The following is a 20,257-nucleotide window of genomic DNA, read 5'->3' on the forward strand; positions in this document are numbered from 1 at the left end:
TGCTATGTCCCTTTGTTCACATCAGGGTGCTTTCTTGCAGCATTGTGACTGCTAAACAAGTCTCTGATGTTTAACGTAGTGAATTAAATATTTCAGTGTATTTCAGATGAGATGAGTGACCATTTCCCAATTTAGTGTATTCCTGTGAGCCTCTGATAATCTGGACTATTACTTAATTGGCTCAATGTATCCGCTAGTATATGCGGAGAGAATTCTACTGCTGTAGAGTCTTATGTGAGATCTGTTACCTCAGCAGGATCTTTAAAAGTATTTATGAATTTCCATCTCTGCAGTTTATTACTGTCCTTATAAATGGTCCAATAGCTTTATTTTACCGTGTGATAAAATGAGGCTTATAGTCTGATTGTATGATTGTGTGATTGATTAATTTATATTGTAATTATGCCTGCTGCTCTTTGGACTCCTCCTTCAAAAATATGTTGCAGCTTAATGTGACTGTCCTGCTGAGCAGACTTACAAAGTAAACATTACAGTGTTTAGTGGAATTTAGATGACACAGGGAAGCATCTTGTTTTGTTAAGCAGCTCTTAATGGGTTGGAATTGGCTCCCTTAAGCATTGATCTCATGCACCATCATGCTTGCTTACTGTATTAAACGTTCCTTCCAAGCAAAAAATCAAACGTGGGGTGAACAGTGTGTGCTGTATGGCAAGGAATTCAGCAGACTAGATCAATACTTACGTTTCTTGTTGTATTCTGTTCCGTTTCAGCGACGACAGCATGGGGTACCAGTATCCATTTACGCTTAGGGTGGTTCAGAAGGATGGAAATTCTTGTGCGTGGTGTCCATGGTACAGGTGAATTGCTCTTTCTAAAATTGAGCCAGGGGATAACTTAAGCAGAAATGTAATTTATGATAATGGATTTTTGATAGATTTCAGGACTTCAAGCGGTAATATCCAACAATGAGAATTTGGAATTTAATTTAACCCAAACCCCCAAGTGTCAGGTTTTCACTGCAGAATTGCTTTTATGACTTACAGAGCTGAAAACTATTCTGACACGTAAGCTTCAACATAGGAAACCAGCACCAAGTTTTGAAATATATTTTAACCCGTTACATTCCTCAGGACAAGTCAATACCAAACCCCCAAAAAGAACAAGTCTTTGACCACCCAAAAAGCCCTTACTAACTGTCCCCGTGTTGCCAGGTTGCTTTCTCTCTGCTGCTCCACATGAAGAAAATGTCTTTTCTATTGCAGGCCTGCCCTTCCAATATAAATCATTGCCTCCTAGCCTGAGTAGGAATTGACAGTGACAGAGGCAGTTCACCTTGGGGAAAGGCATGTATGAGCTGCTGTAGACAAGAGCCTTAACCTATTTCCCAGTAGCCAGAAACCTTTTCTCTTAGTCTAGAACACCCTCTGAAGTCCCCAAAAGCCATCAGAAATTGACTTGTCCCTATGGTGTGAAACACTTGAAAATTACCAAGTGTTCTTTAAGGTTTAACACTCAACTATACCTTAGGGCCTGTTCATATTACCAGTATAACTATTCACCTAAGGCTGGACTATATAGCTGTGTAACCGTCTTACACCCTGAAACGTTGTCCTCACACGCAATTAAATAAATTATATTAGATCAGGTACATCTCTTACTGTAGGAGACAACCAAGCTAGTGTGTGGTTATATCTGTAATACAGGTGGGCCTTCAGTGAACCTGAAACTAATCATGTTGACACTATACTGGACAATCCTTGGCTTACCTTGAGATCCTGCCTCTTGATGTCTAGTCCTCACAAGGGCCAGGAGACTTCATACCCAGGAAAAAATATGACTGAAGAGAAACAAAAAATAAGCCTATTTGTGTTATAAACTGTTATAGAAGATGAAGACCTTGCCTTAACTTATAATCCATCCTGCATCACACACACATTTAAAAGTCTACACACAATTTGGAGAGGGGAAGAGAAGCACACGTGACAGATGCTAGTCATGTTGCATAATACACTGTTGGAAAGCATTCAGACTATGTCTTGATTACGAAAAAGTATGTGCATTAGCTATCCTGCTGTAACATCCTAGAGGAGATAAGGCACTGTAGTTTTTAACTGCCAGGTAGCTAGGCAAGGTCAACCATGGGTGGGGGTATAGTGTTGAGTTTGCCTTCCTACCTGGTGGTAAAAACTACAGTGCCCGGTCTCCACTAGGATGTTACAGAATGATCGCTAACGTACCTGGGTTATCCTACTGGAAAAGCACACCTTTCTGGCACTGAAGACAAAGTCTCAAACACCACAGTAATGGCCACGGTCTGAGAACAGGAAAAAGAAGGAGAACAAAGTATCCTCCTGATTAACAGGAATCTAAGTTATTGGATAATTCATCTGTCACCATTGAGGCTAAAGGTTTTTTTTCGTTTAGATTTTGCCGTGGGTGTAAAATCGAGTGTGCAGAAGACAGGGCTTGTATTGGAAATGCTTACATCGCCGTAGACTGGGATCCTACAGCCCTTCATCTCCGCTACCAGACATCACAGGAACGGGTAAAATCATTTACAAAATAAACCCAGCAGCACATCGTAGGTTGCAATATTTACTTGTATTTTATTAGCTCTGAAATATATCCCATTTTAACATCACTTCCATGGTTGCGTGCTTATCATTAGTCCATCTCAGCAGGAGTGAGATTAGAAACTTATTCTCAGTATTTAGGTACTTGCATTATTGCTTTTGTGTTTCATCTTCTGCTGAAATAATGAACACAAAATCAATAATGGGAAGAGCTAAAACGAAGGTTGTCTGTAAAGGGCAATTTGTGTGACATTGGTGTATCCGTAGGCCTTTTACTTAGTGATGACGCTTTTGATAACCACAAAAGGTGCACGTTCCCAGTGCGTCCCGATACAATGACCTTTGATTTAGTCTCCATAAATGAACTAAACAGGACAACATTCACAAACAAGAGAGGCCCCAATCTTGAAAGCACTTGTGCACAAGCTAAACTTAATACACATGAGTAGCCTCATTAGCTTACTGGGACTACTTATGTGACTAAAGATAACATGTGTAAGTGATTTTGGGATTGGGATTTGTTTGCAAATTGTGCCTACAAAAATACTTGTGCTCTCCCTCAAGGGTAACTTTTTAAGCAAAAAACCAAAACAAAACCCAGATGTCATGCTCCGTTTGTACATTAAAAGAATGCATTACCTGTCTGTGCATAGTTTAAAGAAACATTTTACAAACAGAACTTGGCTGACAATTCTTGAAATTTTTATCCTAAATAAATTAAGAATGTAACTTTATGGTTGTAAGCTTTTGAAAACAGACCCTTCTTTGAGTGACCGCTATACATTACTACTCATGGGATGCACCCGTGGTGCAGCTTTGAGAGGAGCATGTCACAGCAGTGCCCATAGGAATTGTCTCTCGCCTCTGTCTGCCCCTCTCTTTATTGTTCCTGAAAATCAAGGGCAAGGCTATCAGAGGAAGTGGTGTGCTCTGGTCACCTCACTTCCCTTCAACTGGGCAAGCAGACAGGCCAGGAACCTCTCTAGGGAGATGCAGTTTGGACCTACCCTCCTAGAAGACTTAATGTTAGAAATTTTAACTTCTTTATTTTCTTAAATATTTATTTTATTATTTCCTACATGTTGGTGTGAAAGCTTACAGATCCTGTGGTGGCTGCAACGGGGAAGAGGCCATGATTTAAGGGGTGTGCCTCTTAAATCATGTTGTATTCCCTGCTTTGGATGCCCATATGAGGTATCTGGCTTGAGTGGTGAAAGGACAGTCTCCTTCAGCATTTGTGGTCTGCAACGCCGTAACCCCAAGAGTTCACAGGGAGTGTAAAACTGGCTCCATGCCTTACTACTTCAGGAGGCGCTAGTGTGTCCCTTTCATGAGAACTTACTAAGTATAGCGGTTTGCACTTTCATGGAAGTAGGGGCCATAGTAGAAGTTCCAAAGGAATTAAGGGGAAAGGGATTGTATTCCAGATGGCCATCTTTCTTCAGAATCAGTAACTGTCTCTGGCCCATCTTAGACCTGAGAGAGCTCAATTCCTTCGTCAAAAAATTCAATTTCAGTATGTTGACCCTAGCATCCATAATTCTCTCCCAATAGCCCCAGATTTTTTTGGAAAAAGAAAAGGAGTACTTGTGGCACCTTAGAGACTAACCAATTTATTTGAGCATGAGCTTTCGTGAGCTACAGCTGACTTCATCCGATGAAGTGAGCTGTAGCTCACGAAAGCTCATGCTCAAATAAATTGGTTAGTCTCTAAGGTGCCACAAGTACTCCTTTTCTTTTTGCGAATACAGACTAACACGGCTGTTACTCTGAAACCAGATTTTTTTGGGTCTCTCAGTTTCTGGGATGCATATTTCCACATCCCTATCAGGCCTTTACACTGCAAATACCTTGGCATGCCTTAGATATATTTCCCATTGTAGAAATTTGCAGAGCTGCTACATGGCTCTCTGTTCACACACTTACAAAACATTATGCACTAGACCTAGCATTCTGGTTGGATGCTGTATTTGAAGAGCACTGTTTAATTAGGACTTCACATTCCACCTTCCACAGATGACAGTATTGCATGGGCTGTGCACATTTATGCTCCATGCCCACCTTCCCCTCTTCCTTGGAGTCCTAATTACTGCCTCAGATCTGTGGAGACAATCAGAGGATCTGAGGTAGCCTGAGCCCCACAGCATCTTTTATAGCCTCGCCCTCAGAATATTAAGGAACAGTGAGAGGAAGGGCAGCAGGGGGCAGGAGAATTTCCAACAGGTGCAACTATGAAACATTTAGCCAGCAGAGCTGCATTACCAGTGTATCTGATGAGTGAGCATGCAGAGTCCTTAATGAAGAGCTCCTGGTTACAAGTGAGTAACCTTCTTAAACTTGGCAAAGAGAGGTGTGTTGCTAAGGTGAATAATAATGAGCAACTTAAGTTGCTCAAAAGTGTCCTGCATGCAAAAGGAATTATGATTTTTAACATGCCCAGAGGCTGAATCTATTTGTACACATGCAGCCCTGAAGAGACACATGTAAACCGTCAATTATACATACATTTAAATGGTCTTGATGCACAGAAGTGGGTTTTCATGTGTGCAGATGCACCAGTAAAGTATTTACAAGTACATTTGGATGCCCACTGAAAATTTGGCCCATATTGTCGCATTTGATGAAAGACACAAGTTTTGTTGGCTCTCTGCCTTCTCATTTTAAAACGTGCATTGTATACCCTGAACACATTATATGTAAGCTCAACCAAACATCTCACCTATCAGTTTGAGGGCGACCTAAGATTAGAGGAAGTCTGATGTGCTGTGTGGAAAACAGACTATACTTACTTGAAATTGTTTGATATCAGATGTTATAGAATAAACTTTAGTGAAACTGTGTGAGGGGCTATGTGTGTGAAGAATGTATGCCAGTGGGTGCACAGAGACACAGAGGGTTGGCCTCCTGGATGGAAGTTGCATCCAGGCTGTTAGTTTGGAACTTCAGGGGTTTGATTGGAATTTGAAGGATCATCGATTAGCTCCTCAGGAGAAACAGAGCAAGATCACTGGGGTGGGTCCATGGGATTAACTGTGATCAAGAAGGGAAGCACTGCTGAGCTCTTACAAAATTAGACTTCAATCCCTAATAAAATAAGTAGTAGAAAGGTTACTGTAAGATATTATGATGTTTGTTTAATGTAGTTAAAAGTTTAGTAGTTTCTGAAATCCAGAAGTTGAAGGCATAGTCATTCAGAGGGGTTTTGAAGAGCTCTGAGGGCCCTCAAAATAGTTAGGAAGGACAGCTGGGATCTCCCGATATTCTCAGACAAGCGTCCTCAGGGGACTCTGAGAGCAGTAAAGGGGCTGTATTAGCAATACAGAGACACCGGTGTGCCTGTGTTGCCCGTGGAGGGGCAGCTTGTGACATCCTGCCACGTGGAGAATGGAGCATTCCCTTAATTCGTGTTTTTCTGTTTCAAAATGTGGAAGAGGCTAGCTGAGGAAAGAAGGGGTCACTAGTTATGATTGTGTATTGGGGGCAAACTGGTTTGAGTTTCGATGTTGTGCATTCTGGAGACTTTTATTATTTAATTTGGACCAAGTTAATCTCTAGTGCTAATTGAATTGAAACCAGTGGCGTTATATATAAGGGGTGGATTTGCCCATTTCTCTGTAAAGGAGAACATTTCAGAGTGTCAGATGGAATTTGGGGCTTGTTCAGAGGAACAGCTAGTGCACAGCATACTGTGGTGTAAATTTTAGGGCTGTCAAGCGATTAAAAAAATTAATGGTGATTGATCGCACAATTAAAGAAATTAATCATGCAATTAATAGCATTGTTAAACAATAATAGAATACCATTTATTTAAATATTTTTTGATGTATTCTACATTTTCAAATATTGATTTCAACTACAACACAGAATGCACAGTGTATAGTGCTCACTTTGTTTTTTATTACAAATATTTGCATGTAAAAAACAATAGAAACAGTATTTTTCAAGTCACTTCATACAAGTACTGTAGTGCAATCTCTTTATCATGAAAGTTGAACTTACAATGTAGAAATATGTACAAAAAGAATTGCATTCAAAAATAAAACAATGTAAAATTTTAGAGCCTACAAGTCCACTCAATCCTACTTCTTGTTCAGCCAGCTCCTCAGACCAACAAGACAGACAAACAGGTTTGTTCGCATTTGCAGGAGATAATGCTGCCTGCTTCTTGTTTCAGAGCGGAGCAGATCAGAGCACTCTAGGGAACTTTTAGTGCACAGTAGCAGGGTCCACATGACCAGTTAGTGTACTGTGGATTTACACCCAAGCTTGCTGCACATGAGCTGTTTGTCTAAACAAGCCCTCTGTGGAAAAGTAGTGTTAGAATATTCGAATATTGGAACTTCAGGGTCAGAGTAGGGACACTGTTCAAACACGATATCTCTACGTTTCATTCTGTAACATGCTAGTTGTAGCAATGGCAAAATAAGCAGTTGACTTTGCCTGCTTGAATTGGATTTCAAGCACCGGCTAAAGTGTGGGTATTTTAAAAAAAGCGATAGCAAAAAATGTCAAGTCTTTCAATATCTAAATGTAAAAGATATGACTTTCCTTATCTACATCCTGAAGTAAATGGTAGAACACAAGGCTAGGTTCAGCCAAAGTCCAGATACCTATATCAGGGAAAACTTGCTTGAGCCATCATAGCTTCAGAGAGCAAAAGCAAAACACTGGACACCAGTGGACAGCACTGGACAGTCTTTCTCTCCCAGTCCATTCCTCCACCACTGCGGGAATCAGATCCATATTACCAATGGCACCCCTTAAAATTCATGCCCAGGGTACTTGCGCTGATCCCACGTATCCTTGTCAGCTGAGTACAGAGTGGCTGACTGTTTGAGTAGTGCTTTTAGAACCAGACACTATACAGGACTTTTACCGCATCTCAGAGAGGTTCTTGTGCCAAGGTTAGGAGAGAAGGTTATGCGAAGAAACAAGGGGTGGCAATAATTTTTTAAAAAAACCATAGCTTTACAGGTGGATGACCAGGTCAAAGATAAGGAAGGCAGAAATCTGGTACTTAGAGGCTCCAAGCTGTGTAAAGAAGTTACGATTGGCAGAATCCACACCAAAAACCAAGGTCAGGCCAAAATTTTTTGCAGATTATTTCCAGAATGTGAGGTTTAGGAAGAGTGAGACTAAATTGGGAGGAGCTTTTAACTTCATTACCATACTCTTGTACTAATGAACCAAGATGGTAACTTTGGGGAAGATGGAAGTTCAGCTATGCACCTCAAGACACATAGGGTATCTGTCAGACATATGGAGAGTTAAACTCTGTTGGCAAAGACTGAGTTCTTTACCCTTGATCCCTACACACACAAGTAGACTGGTGGTTTTGCTGTCAGCCATTATTACAAGGAGCAGTTGGTGCCTCTGTAGGCATTATGTAATGGTCCAGCCATGGTCCAACAGATGTCAGCCTGAGTCTCCAATAACGTGGAGTTCAACAGGAGACCACGCCCAATTTAAAGGACACAGTATGTGTGAACATAGCATAGGAAACAATAATATAGTACTTTAAATTTAATGGTAGAGATAAAATGTCTCTAGAGAGACTTTCTTGGAAGTAACCCAAGTGGTGGTTAGAAGGTAGCTAATAAACTTAGCTTCAAGTATGAGTAAATTCTAGAGGATAGACTAAAAAAATTGCATCTAAATAAAGGATCATTGGCGCTATTTGCATATCTCATTACTTTGAGAGGGAAAATGAATATCCTATTAAAAGAAAAGATGGGAAAAGCCACCAAGTACATACTACAATAAAATAACTATCTCCTAAGGTTATCCTGTTTTTATGATGGCTGCCATCAAATTGCCATGAACCTCAATGTGCCTCAATTTGCCTGTATGTAGAGTGAATGTGTAATACTTGTTGTACCTCAGGTGAGCAACTAAGGCTTACTTAACATTTGTAAAGGATTTTTTTCAGATCCTCGGACGAAAGGCACTATGTGTGCCTTATATTTATTTCCTTCCCGCACAATAGAAATGGAGGAATCAGACAAAAATAGGAATGTCTTAAAAAAATTGTATAGTAACATCTCTCTACCTAATAATCCTAAAGAGGAGACCTAGAGCTAGCTAAAATAAATAACTTTTCTAAATTTCACAATGTGTACTAAAGTGTGGGCTTTTTTTTTAAAAAAACAAACAAACCACTGCTTGAAGAAATTCTAGGTAAACTAAAACATATGAAAATGGTAACACCCCAGGCCCTGCTTATTTCATTTTTATAAAAAAGTTTGACTTTTTTAGCCATTTCCTCCATCTGACAACTTTAATGATCTGAAGTGGAGAAACTTGCTATCCTCTGTATTTCGGTCATACCTAAGCCCCTGAAAGATTTATGTTCCTGAGCTTCATGTTAAGATGACAGATGGGACTTTATCACATAAATTTGCTTTTGAAGTTCCTTGCAAACAAGTTAAATAAGTTACTTCCCAGTAAGTTTACAAGGACCTTCTAAGAACCTTGGACGTGAATCTGAAGAACTTGGTGTGTTTTTGAGGTACAATAAAACCTCAAAGTTACAAACATCTCTGGAATGGAGGCTGTTTGTAACTCTACAATGTTCGTAACTGAACAACACATTATGGTTCTTTCAAAAATTTACAACTGAACATTAACTTAATACAGTTTTGAAACTTTACTATACAGAAGAAAAATGCTGCTTTCCCGTTATTTTGTTAGTAGTTGGTTTAACACAGTACTGTGTTGTATTTGCTTTTTTTTGCGTTTGTGCTGCTACCTCATTGTGTACTTCCGGTTCGAAATGAGGGGTGTGTGGTTGACTGGGCAGTTCGTAACACTGGTGTTCATAACTCTGGGGGTCTACTGTATTAGGAAAGTTGCCAAGATACAGAGTTCATGTTAATCTGGTAACCTCTTTAGATTGTAGAAGAGCACGAAAGTGTTGAACAAAGCCGGCGGGCTCAGGCGGAGCCTATCAATCTGGATAGCTGTCTCAGAGCTTTTACCAGTGAGGAGGAACTGGGAGAAGATGAGATGTACTACTGTTCCAAGTGCAAGACTCATTGCCTGGCCACTAAAAAACTGGACCTTTGGAGGCTTCCCCCTATTTTGGTACAACTTTCAATAATTTTCTTTTTCTTTTGGGCAACAGTAAAAATGTACACTCATTATGAGAGTTCGGATTGCTGGGTACATCTTCCTACTTTCACAGAATAAGGAAGGTTTAGATCTACCTATGTTCCCTTTTGTCTCAACTGAATCATGGCTATCATAGGTGATGCAACGTGAGGTCGCTACACGTGTATTATCCGTTTTATATCATGTAAATGAAAAAATACCTGCGATAACTCTACTTAAATGTGGTGTTCTGCTCAGCAAGGGATTGAAATGTTCATTGCATTTATTGCAGTGCCATTGGTTGTGTTACCTTTATGGAACACAGCCTTGTTCTCTTCTTTAAATTATGCAGCATCTACATTTGCTGCCTTTGAATTTGTCCAAAGCACACAAAGTATGCTTTACTATTTATTTATTTACTAAAGCTGTATCTCCTACCTACTGTTGGTTGGTAGATGTTGCCTCTGTAGACCCAGATACCACACACATTGTACAATGCAAGTTGATTTGTCCTCTAATCTTATGGTATGTATATCTCTGGAAGGATAAAATGAACATTTAAATTACTTGATTAGGTCATTGTGGTATAACCATCACCTTGTTTGTTTAATGTGTTTCACCCTAGATAATTCACCTGAAACGATTTCAGTTTGTAAATGGCCGCTGGATAAAATCTCAGAAAATTGTTAAATTTCCTCGCGAAAATTTTGACCCAAGTGCCTTTCTGGTACAACGGGATCCAAGTCATTGTCAACGAAAGCAGCGAACTCCCCAGGTTGATGACCTTTCTGAGCCACGGATTCTGCAAGGGGAGCCTAGAAAAACAGATCTCCAAAATACTTATACATCAGGCGAAGGGGATGTGCTGAACAGGAGTCCATCCTCATTTAACACTAGTAGCATCTTGAATAATATCAAAGGTAGGGAATAAATAGTGGAAATCAGTCTCTCTATAAATTGCAGTGTAGAAATTAGTGATTATTGACCTATAGCAAGACGTATGGTAGTTCTTTCTTCAAAATCATCTTTACCCTTGAACTTATAAAATACAAGCCAATTGAAGAGTGTACTCATTGTAAAAGTGAGGTTATTTGTGTTTTATTGATTCAGAATTTAAGTTTATTCTGAAACGTTGATTTCTGCCACTGTCTTCCATTGTAAGCCTATTACAGCATTCATTAATAAGAAGTTGAGTTATTCAGGGTTGGTATATATTGGCATTTCAAATTTTCTGTGGCTTGAAGTTATTCAACTGCTATATGTGCCATTGTAGATTTGGGGGGCGGGGGAGTAAATGACCTCTTTTTGCATAGTAAGATCTGCCAGCTAATCCACGTAAAATTAATAGTTTCAATCTGTAGTCCTAACTATAAACTATGCATTGGTCGCTTAAAAAAAGAAGTTATCCATCCCAAAAGTTTTGTTCATTAGTGTCTCTGGTTATTGGAAGAAATCTTATATTGGAAAATCTAGGCTTTCAGCTTGCTTACCTTAGAAGGTTTTAACTTTTCTTTTACAGCATCTCCATCACCAGGGAGGAAAAGTGGAACCAGCTGTCCTTCAAGTAAAAACAGTAGCCCAAATAATAGCCCAAGGACTTTAGGAAGAGGTAAAGGGCGGCTGCGGCTACCACAGATAGGTAAAAACAAACTATCAAATAGCAAAGAAAATTTGGATGCAAGTAAAGAGAATGGTACTGACCAGGAACAGAAATTTACTTCTGACCAAGGAGATGCCATTAGCAAAGGACACGTTTTGGGTGGTAGCCAGAGTGAATTATTCATTTTTCAGGACGAGATGACTTTAGCCAATGGATACGTTTGTGAACAGAATGCATATAGTAATGGCAGTATCAATGGTGTGATTGATAACCACAGTGAGGAAGATATGACAGATGACCAAAGAGAAGTCTGTTTTAACCCTATTTACAATCTATATGCCATTTCGGTAAGTTGACATTTTATATAAGTAAAATATGCTTAAACTGCAATTTCGTTGTTAAGTTTAGAATTTCACGTGCAATACACATGAAGTAAACATTTGTCCTTGAGAAGAATAACAAAAAGAAGAGTTAAATGGAGTTATCGTCCAGTAAATTCCGTTTACCATAAAGCTGAATATAACTGAAAAGTTAATCTCTGCACAGTGCTTTTCTGCTTGAGTATCTGTCAGTCATAGAGTTTAAAGCCAGAGGGGGATTGCCAGAGGGGGACCACCAGATCATCAGGTCTGACCTGTGTATTACAGGGCCGCCACCACCACCTTCAGACTACACCCAACAATTGAAATTATGTGCCTCAGGCAGAGAACAGATACATCAATGCCTGAGGACCCTACAATGGCAGGGAACTGTTTGTGAGATTTATCCAGATAATCCTGGCAACCTTTATTCCACACTTCAGAGAAAAGCAAAGTCACTGCTAATCTGGACTGGGAGAAAATTATTTCCGATTCCCCCCACACAGTGATGAATTAAATCCTGAGCATGTAAGCTTTGCCAAGCCCAGATATTCAAAAATATGTGAAATACAGCACAGTCCATAAGAAGTTAGGATTGGAAGAGACTTTTCAGGTTACCTATTCCCACTTCCTGTGTCAAATAAGATCTTTCTTTGCTCTGAGTCCACTGGGAACTTTTCTAATGTTTTTTTGAAGATTATTAATAATGGGGACTCAGCTGTCTTCCTTAAGTATATTCTATTTCATAATTGTTCATATTGTTAAATGTATCGTTATATCTAACCTGACTTTTTTTGCCAGATTTAGATTCTCACCTGTTCCTAGAGTTAATGATTAAAGTATCATTTACATAAAGCTTTACTTTCTCAAAATGCTTCCCAGATACTCGCCTGCCAAATTAATGTTTGAGGATTATGTTTGTAGACAGATACAGACATATTGAATATTTATTTGTCTGACAGTCTGGAAAATACCAAAACTCATTAATTTCTTACCATTATTAATACTTACGAATACAACATCTAAAGGCACTTTCCTAATGAAGGGGGCAGACAGTGACTAGATTAAGTGGTTATTGATGACCATTGTGCGCATATGATATAGCTGTTTGATTTTATTTAAATTTCTCCCTTCTCACTATATTCTCTCTTATTGAGTTTGAATGGAGAAGGCATTTAATTGACTCATGAGTATTCGTAGACCTCTCAGAAGAAGTGAATCTTTGGGAAAGGTTTGACTGTCAGGTCTAGACACACTTGCCCTGCTGGACACTTGCCAAACTGTTGTGAAGGGATCCCATATGTTTTAAGCCTCCAGAGTCCAAATGAAGTCCAGGCAGTCACTGAGTTCACCATTGTGCCTGGTTTTGGGGGGTTGGGGACACATGCTTAACACCTTGTCAGCGAGAGAGAGGCATTCCATGATACAGCAATTTCATAATAACTTTACAATATCAACCAGAATTCATAAGTTGTACAGCAAGATTCCCACAAATGTCACAGAGAGAGGGGGAGCTTGACACTCTGCGTTTGAGAGGTTGTTCTAAGCATATGGTGCAACACCGAGGAAGATAAATATGGTGGGGGAGCAGTGAGAGAAACACCAGGGGGACACTGAGGTTGGCGTTGTTACTGGAGATGCGTAAGGGATGAGAAATTCAAACACGATATGGTAGGTGAGGAGTAGCCAATGGTGTGGTTCAAAGAGGGAAATGATGTGGTGAGAGCAACAGGCAAGGAAAATAATCTTTGTAGCAGCGTTTTAAACATGCTGAAGCAGAGATGTAGGCACCAGGGAGGCCAGAGAAGAGTGGTTGCAAGAAAGCAAGGGACAGGATGACTAGGATGTGAAAAGTGTGGGGGGTTTTGTTTTTTAGTTGTGGTGACAAATTAAGAATCCAACTTACTTGATATTGTAGAAGATAATGAATTGTTAACACATGGATAGGGAAAGGAATTAGATGATTTCAAGGATAAAAGGGATGGGGGAAAATGGTGGTGGTATAATAACGGAGAAAGATGAATGCAGGAGAAGGGTGTGAGGGAGAAATTTAATTGAGTTTGGCCAGGTTGAGCTGGAACTGCCAGAAGATCATCCATGACATACCTTTCATCCCCTTGAATAACGCAATTGGGTATGTCCTAGGTAGATTGTAGCTAGAACTTGCTCTAGATTGCATTGACATGAGGAAAGAGCTTTGATCAAGTAGAGCCTGTAACATTGAAGCATTCAGTAGATGAGCATTTTAGGATCTGTTGATTTCAAGGGATGTCTTGAACCATTGCCACTCAGTGACAGAAGGCAGATTGGTTTCAATCTCAATGAATGATATATTTTTAATACAAAAAAATCTTTTTTTAGTGCCATTCAGGAATTATGGGAGGAGGTCATTATGTCACTTATGCCAAAAACCCAAATAACAAGTGGTACTGTTACAATGACAGCAGCTGTAAGGTAAATATTTCATTTTCATTAAAGATTAGTTTGAGTTGGGGCTAAAACCCAATTTTATGTGAACTGTTTGTTTAGAAATATGAATCGCTTGAAAAATGTAACATATGAACATTAAAATGGTGACCTGAAATTTTACTTGGAAAACTTTTAACATTAAAATTTGCATATCAGCCGCTAACAGAGTAAGGAAACATACTTGATGATTTTGAACCAAAATGAAAAAGTTGCCCAATAACAATCTAGACAAAATAAATGTCATTTGTGCTAGACATTTTGAGTTGAAGCTACTGGATAACTGTGGTTTGAATATTTTCTTAGTAATTGCATTTATTATTGTCATTATAAGTCATCTCACTTTCAAGTAAATAATTTCGCCTGATGAAGTAAGGCAGATTGAGAAAATGTGACTGTTCTTGTTCTAACTGTCCATTTAAAATGATTGTTTCTACAGTAAATGCATGTATTTAAATTCAGTGATGGTAGCACAATGGTACAACTGCAAGTTTTAGTAAACGTTTGTTCTGCTTTCCAGGAATTACATCCTGATGAAATTGACACCGACTCTGCCTACATTCTTTTCTACGAGCAGCAGGGGGTAGACTATGCGCAGTTTTTGCCAAAGATAGATGGCAAAAAGATGGCAGACACAAGCAGCATGGATGAAGATTTTGAGTCTGATTATAAAAAGTACTGTGTTTTACAGTAAACAAGTGATCTTCCATGGACCGTTTGAGAGCATGCAGGATGAAACTTACATTTGGCTACAGTGTTGTTGAAGTGAACAAGCTAAATGTCAGTTGTCTTATCCTGTGGTCAGAAAGCACAACAAGAAAAATCTAATTAGATAGCAGTTAACATAAACGTTGTTTTTGTTCTAATATCTCACTACATGCTCTAAACAATTCTGATGTTAGACATCAGATTAAAACTGCCATTGGCCTTTAAATAACATGGTTTGATGAAAGCCAACGAGGACCAAATAAGAGCTAAATGAAATAGTCCAAATAAGAGCTAAACAGAGTAGTGTAGCGTTTACCAATTATTCTAACAAAATCCTAAGGTTCTCCTTAGATTCAAGATGATGGGAAAAAATTGTAGTGTTGTCTATTGACTACACGATATTGCTACCTCCTTTTTCCTGAAGTTTCATCCCATTTTATTGGCAAGACAGGGAAAGCAAGAAAATGAAAAGTGCACAAAGCTTACGAAATGGTTATGGAATTTTTCCATTTTTGCCACTATTTATGTGTATTGTTGCTTTCAATATGTTGGGAGCACAACCAAATCATAATTTGAGCGCAGATTGATTTCTGCACTTGAATGGTTTATTATAATTTTGTTTTCTCCACATGTTGGTTGTGCAAATCAGTGAATTTCAGGAATGGCTGTCTGGCCTGAGGAATCCTGTCTTTTATATACTGAAAAGTTTCAGAAAAAATATCTGTGGTTATATGCATTGGGTCTGAATGTGCACTTTCCACAAAGTGCTCCCAACTCATGGAAGGACAGGTATTATGTTTCATTACTAGTGTTGCTTTTAAATTTTGCACTTTTTAAAAAAATTCATACCAGTACAATTCAGAAGCATTGTTCGTTTTTGTTGCTGTAAGGTCTCCAGAGGGAATGGATGTCACCGTTGTCTACTATGTCTTTTAAAACAAACGTCAGAAATGATGGTTGTCAGGTAGCTATGTTAAGAGGCAAGAAGGATTTTTGTTCATTTCATAATTTAAACTGGGTTTGGTTTTTTAATTGGTTTGCATTTTCAAATTTTCTTACTGTAACAGGCTAGGGATTAATTTGCAGGGTTTTTGAAAAAACCCACTTTTTAACAGCATTAGTCAACAAATTTGCTACTACTTGGCATTCATTTTATTACTCACTGGCTAGATTCTGCTTTCCTTGCTCATCCAAAACTCCCTTTTAAGTCAGTGGGGCTTTGGCTTGAGCAAGGAATGCAGGATGGTTGGGGCTTGTTCAAGACTGGAAAAAAGGTTATTTATGAGTAGGCATTTCTTTTAGTATTTTAGCCGTGTTAAATTGTTAGCATATCTGAATTGAGGTAAATGTTTTACTCTTTTTTCAGCCTTTTCTTCAACTGAGCCTCAGCAAGTTAGTAATTTTATCATTCATTTCCTTAAGCATCCCTCTTTAGACTTGGCATAATTACTGATTAAATTTACATTTACATTGTAGATCTGTAAAATTAGTTAATATTCAACCTCCTTTCAGTGTGTTCTACAACAATGCCAAATCAACTAGGAAGTATACACTTTTCAGAAAGGGGCTGTTTTTATCCATTTAAGAAACTATATAAAGTTGATCGTGCTGTCTTTACTCAGGCAACCCCCCCCCCCCCAATCTTAAATGGAAGTTGTAAGGATTGATCAGTTTCAAAATAAGTATTGTCTTTGACCTAAGGTGTCGAGCCCTATTTTGTGTGTTCTTTTATCTTTAGAGTGGTCTAAACAGTGAGGTTGAAGAAAAGCAAATGTTATGAATTGTGGAATTTCTCATTTTGGAATTTTGTGATCACATTTCTCTATATCTCCCTAGCCAAACTCCATGAAAATTGAAAGATTTTCAAATTATTTACTTAAAAAGGTTTTATTTAAGCAGGTAGCACAATCTACTAATGTTATTTGATCTTCTGTGTTTGTTACATTGGTTGTAATTATTTTTTTTAATTAAATTAATTCATGAATTAGCAGGAAATTTATTAAGTTAACTACATTCACTTTGTAAATTATTGTATAAAACTTATTGACAATGCACTGACTTTAGAAAGATGTTAATGTACATAAATACCATGTAAATAAAAGTGTTGATGTATTGGACTATGACCTGTATAAAAAATGTATCAGTAATTGTATATGGAGTGAACTTGTTTATCTGTAACTATATTATTCAGACAAATTAAAAACTGTGGATGCAGCTCAAGTGTCATAATTTTTTTATGTCAAAGTTAATTTTTAATGCAAAAGTTTATTTTTTCTACTCTCAAATTTCAGTACTTTTTTTCAAAGAGTTTCTATACGTTTTTGGACCCGAAGGATTGAATGGCTTGAGTAAGTACGTTATAAATTCTTTGCAGTAATGCTATTGCACCTGTTTAAATGAGCTAACAAAATTCTCTCTACATTTATTTTTAACAATTGCTTTTAGTTACTTTGGATTATTTTAATCTAACAACGTCCCTTTTATTTTCTGAATGTGTCAGGTTAACCGTATTTTTAAGAAGTAAATTTCCATACCTATCTTACAAATCATACCTTATCCTATTAAAGTGAAAATATTAAAAAACTAATTTTCTGTCATCTTTTTGCATTTCTTGCAACTTTGGACAATGAAAATAGATTTAATAGTTTCTAGTCACTTAACTTTTAGGTTCTCATGAAGCTAGCACAATATTGTGATGTTTGGGTTGCCCCCGAAGTTGGGAAATGTTGATGCTGAAAATCTTGGTTTTAGAATGAATGGAATTTTAATAAAATAGTGCAAAGTTTTGTCAGTTCAAGTTTTCATAAAATCTTTTTCACAAAACTTAATAATTTGATCTGTCCTTGTTTTTTTAAATGGAAAGTATAACAGTGCAATGAAGCTCAAAACCACAGGGTGGCAGTGTTGACTACTGCTGTTTTTCCTGGGTGCAAATAAAAGCAGTTTATTCCAGAAACCAAAATTCCAAATACTACATTGTCAGGATTTTCAGTGTGGCCTTTTTTCACCAAGAGTTTTAAATAAGAATAAGAAGGGGAAATAATCCTTCTGTTTACAGAAATTTCACTTGAGACAGTAACAAGTTTACGTTACCTGTTACAAAAAAATCTTCTGCCTTCTATTTCTTTCTCAAAGCTAGTTGCCACCCCAAAAAGAAAAAGAGAACTGCTGAAGTTAAGATTTTTCATGTTAATGGTACAATTTGAAATAAATGATGTATATCAATTTGCTTTCAGGTTCAAGTGTTGATCTGATTACTTCTTTCATGTGATTGATAAAAGAATGCACTTCAGAGAGTGTGAAGTACCCATTTCCTTCACGTGGAAGGGGCCATCGTGGTATGACATGCAAAAGCAAGAAGAGAATCAGGTGAAAAAATTGTCATGACATCTCATATTAATGTGCCAAGAAACACATTTCTTAAGTGTTCACACATTGCTTCTGTATGGGTCTTTGTCCTTCTCTAGAGTCTGGTTTGCATAAGCAGATGAGTCTGCTACATCTTTCAGCTAGGGAACTTAGTCCTTTAGCTCAAGTAAAACAGACTAATGATGCAGTGCAAGAGGTCCTAGTTTCAATCAGGGATGCCCCCCAGAATTCTTTCACATGGTCCACACGTGTACCATGTGGGCCAGAGAGATCCCAGGCATCATCGCCAATCCCTGTGGAACCATCCTCAGTGCAGCCACTGGATCCAGTGCCTCCCCCAACAAGTCTGGACCACGCTCCACTCCCCTGGACTGGAGAGTGAGCCCATCTCTCGCACACCCTACAGCGGTGGCTGCTGTCCCACAGGGCCAAGTCCGGCTCACCACCCTGGGCTTTGTGATCTTGTGCACAGGGTCGCAGTGATGCTCAGGTTTGGCCTGCCTGCCACTCCATAGATGGAGAGGGCAGATGGGGCAAATTCGAGTGAGTAGCATTGTGACCTACTGCACAGGGGTTGTCACTCCGTGCATCAGGTCACGATGCTACTTGGTTTTGTGGGCTCTCTCTAATGGAAGGCCTGGGGCAAATTGCCCCTTACCCCACCCTCCCCTCGCCCCCCCGTCTCTGGTGGCCCTGCTTGCCAGTTGTATGCACCATGCATACATCTGCGGGCACCATGGGTTTCAATCACCTCAGACTCCCCAGTTTAACCTATAAAGTCTAACTAACCATTAAAATTGAAACTTGTTACAGATATTGTAACTGGCCATTGAAATCAAGGGCACTGTCACTAAGAGGCATTAATTCAATGATATTCAAACGGCAGAGTTTAAAGTTTTCTATTTTTTCTTGAAAACACCAGCATCTCTTTCCTACTTGCTTGAGGATCACATTTTCACACAATTGCTTTGGTTTGCATGTTTCGTTTTATTTTCTTACTTTCATATGACATTTCCTCCAGGAAAGATAAAAAAGCTGAGACAACTAGCATTTGAGAGAATTATCAGTTTGGAAAGTTGTGATGCTTTCGTGTTCTTGGCATGCAGAGAAAGTAACTACTGAGGTTCCATCTTAAAGTTGCCTTAAATTAAAGCATTTTTTAGTCCTTTAGTTGGATAGAAATTCTTGAAATATTTCCCCTCCCCCATGAGTTTTTAGTATTGAAATGCCATAGTGGTAAAGGGGGTCTCAAACTCCCAGCCCGCGGGCCATCTGCGGCCCACAAACCTCCCCAGTGTGGCCTGCGGGGCTCCAGCAGTTTTGCGGCCAGGTCTCTCCCTTGGCCCACCTGCCGTCCCCAGGCGCTCTCCCCCCCCCCAGGGGCCCCTTTTAAATAGAGTTTGAGACCCCTGTGCCACCTTTCCAAAGGATTAAGTACTTGATTTATTATCTACTAATCTTCTAACTAGCAGGATACTTAAAGTAGTAATTTGGTATCTTTAAATATAGATACTGTCTTATTTCATATGATGTCCACAAGTGCATTAACATTCATAATATCAAATTATTTCCTACTCTGAGTTTTCCAGTACAGCCTGTCGTCTGTGTATTTTTTAGGCCCAAATCCTGCATCAGATCTCTTCTGTGGGGTCCCCTTGAATAATGTGATCCACACTAACAAATCCCAAAGTAGGGCTTGGCTGTAGACTGCAAGAGAAAAGAGTATCTTATGCTGTGTCTTGTACAATTCCAAGCACATTGCTGGCACGTGAATAATGATCATTAAGTTTCCTGAAGACAGAAGTACTTTGTGAGCTGCTAAAAAGTTTGGAACTCTTTTGCAGAGAGAATTGGCTGATTCAGATGTGATTGATGGGTACTCCCTACCAGTCAATCAGAAAATATACATTAAGAAAAATCTTATATTATTAGTACTACTTAAGACTTAAGCAGTGTTTTATAACTTCAGTGCGATTAACTAATTCTCACAGTATCCCAGTGAAGAATTCCGGTTTGATCACTTGCACCTGGAAGTTAAAGTGAATAGATTTATAAACTATCTGTAATTCTGAATAAACCATCACTTGTTGCTGAATTTACCCATACAAAGAAGGTATCTACTGGGAATCAAT

At 38.8% G+C, this 20,257-nt stretch overlaps 1 protein-coding gene across 8 annotated transcripts in view; it reads left to right on the forward strand.

Annotated features, from left to right (window-relative positions):
- USP32 (ubiquitin specific peptidase 32) overlaps positions 1 to 16,970 on the forward strand; it is a 149,576-nt gene extending 132,606 nt beyond the window's left edge. For all 8 annotated transcript variants that reach the window (XM_037880160.2, XM_037880159.2, XM_037880161.2 and 5 more), the window contains 7 exons: positions 732 to 818; positions 2,386 to 2,506; positions 9,426 to 9,617; positions 10,249 to 10,543; positions 11,143 to 11,570; positions 13,944 to 14,036; positions 14,569 to 16,970. In XM_037880160.2, coding sequence (XP_037736088.1) covers positions 732 to 818; positions 2,386 to 2,506; positions 9,426 to 9,617; positions 10,249 to 10,543; positions 11,143 to 11,570; positions 13,944 to 14,036; positions 14,569 to 14,742 — 1,390 coding nt within the window. In that variant the 3' untranslated portion in view covers positions 14,743 to 16,970. The remainder of the gene's footprint in view (positions 1 to 731; positions 819 to 2,385; positions 2,507 to 9,425; positions 9,618 to 10,248; positions 10,544 to 11,142; positions 11,571 to 13,943; positions 14,037 to 14,568) is intronic.
- Positions 16,971 to 20,257: the final 3,287 nt, after the last annotated feature.

This window comes from Chelonia mydas, chromosome 17 (assembly GCF_015237465.2).
Source record: "Chelonia mydas isolate rCheMyd1 chromosome 17, rCheMyd1.pri.v2, whole genome shotgun sequence".
Taxonomy (NCBI): Eukaryota; Metazoa; Chordata; order Testudines; family Cheloniidae; genus Chelonia; species Chelonia mydas.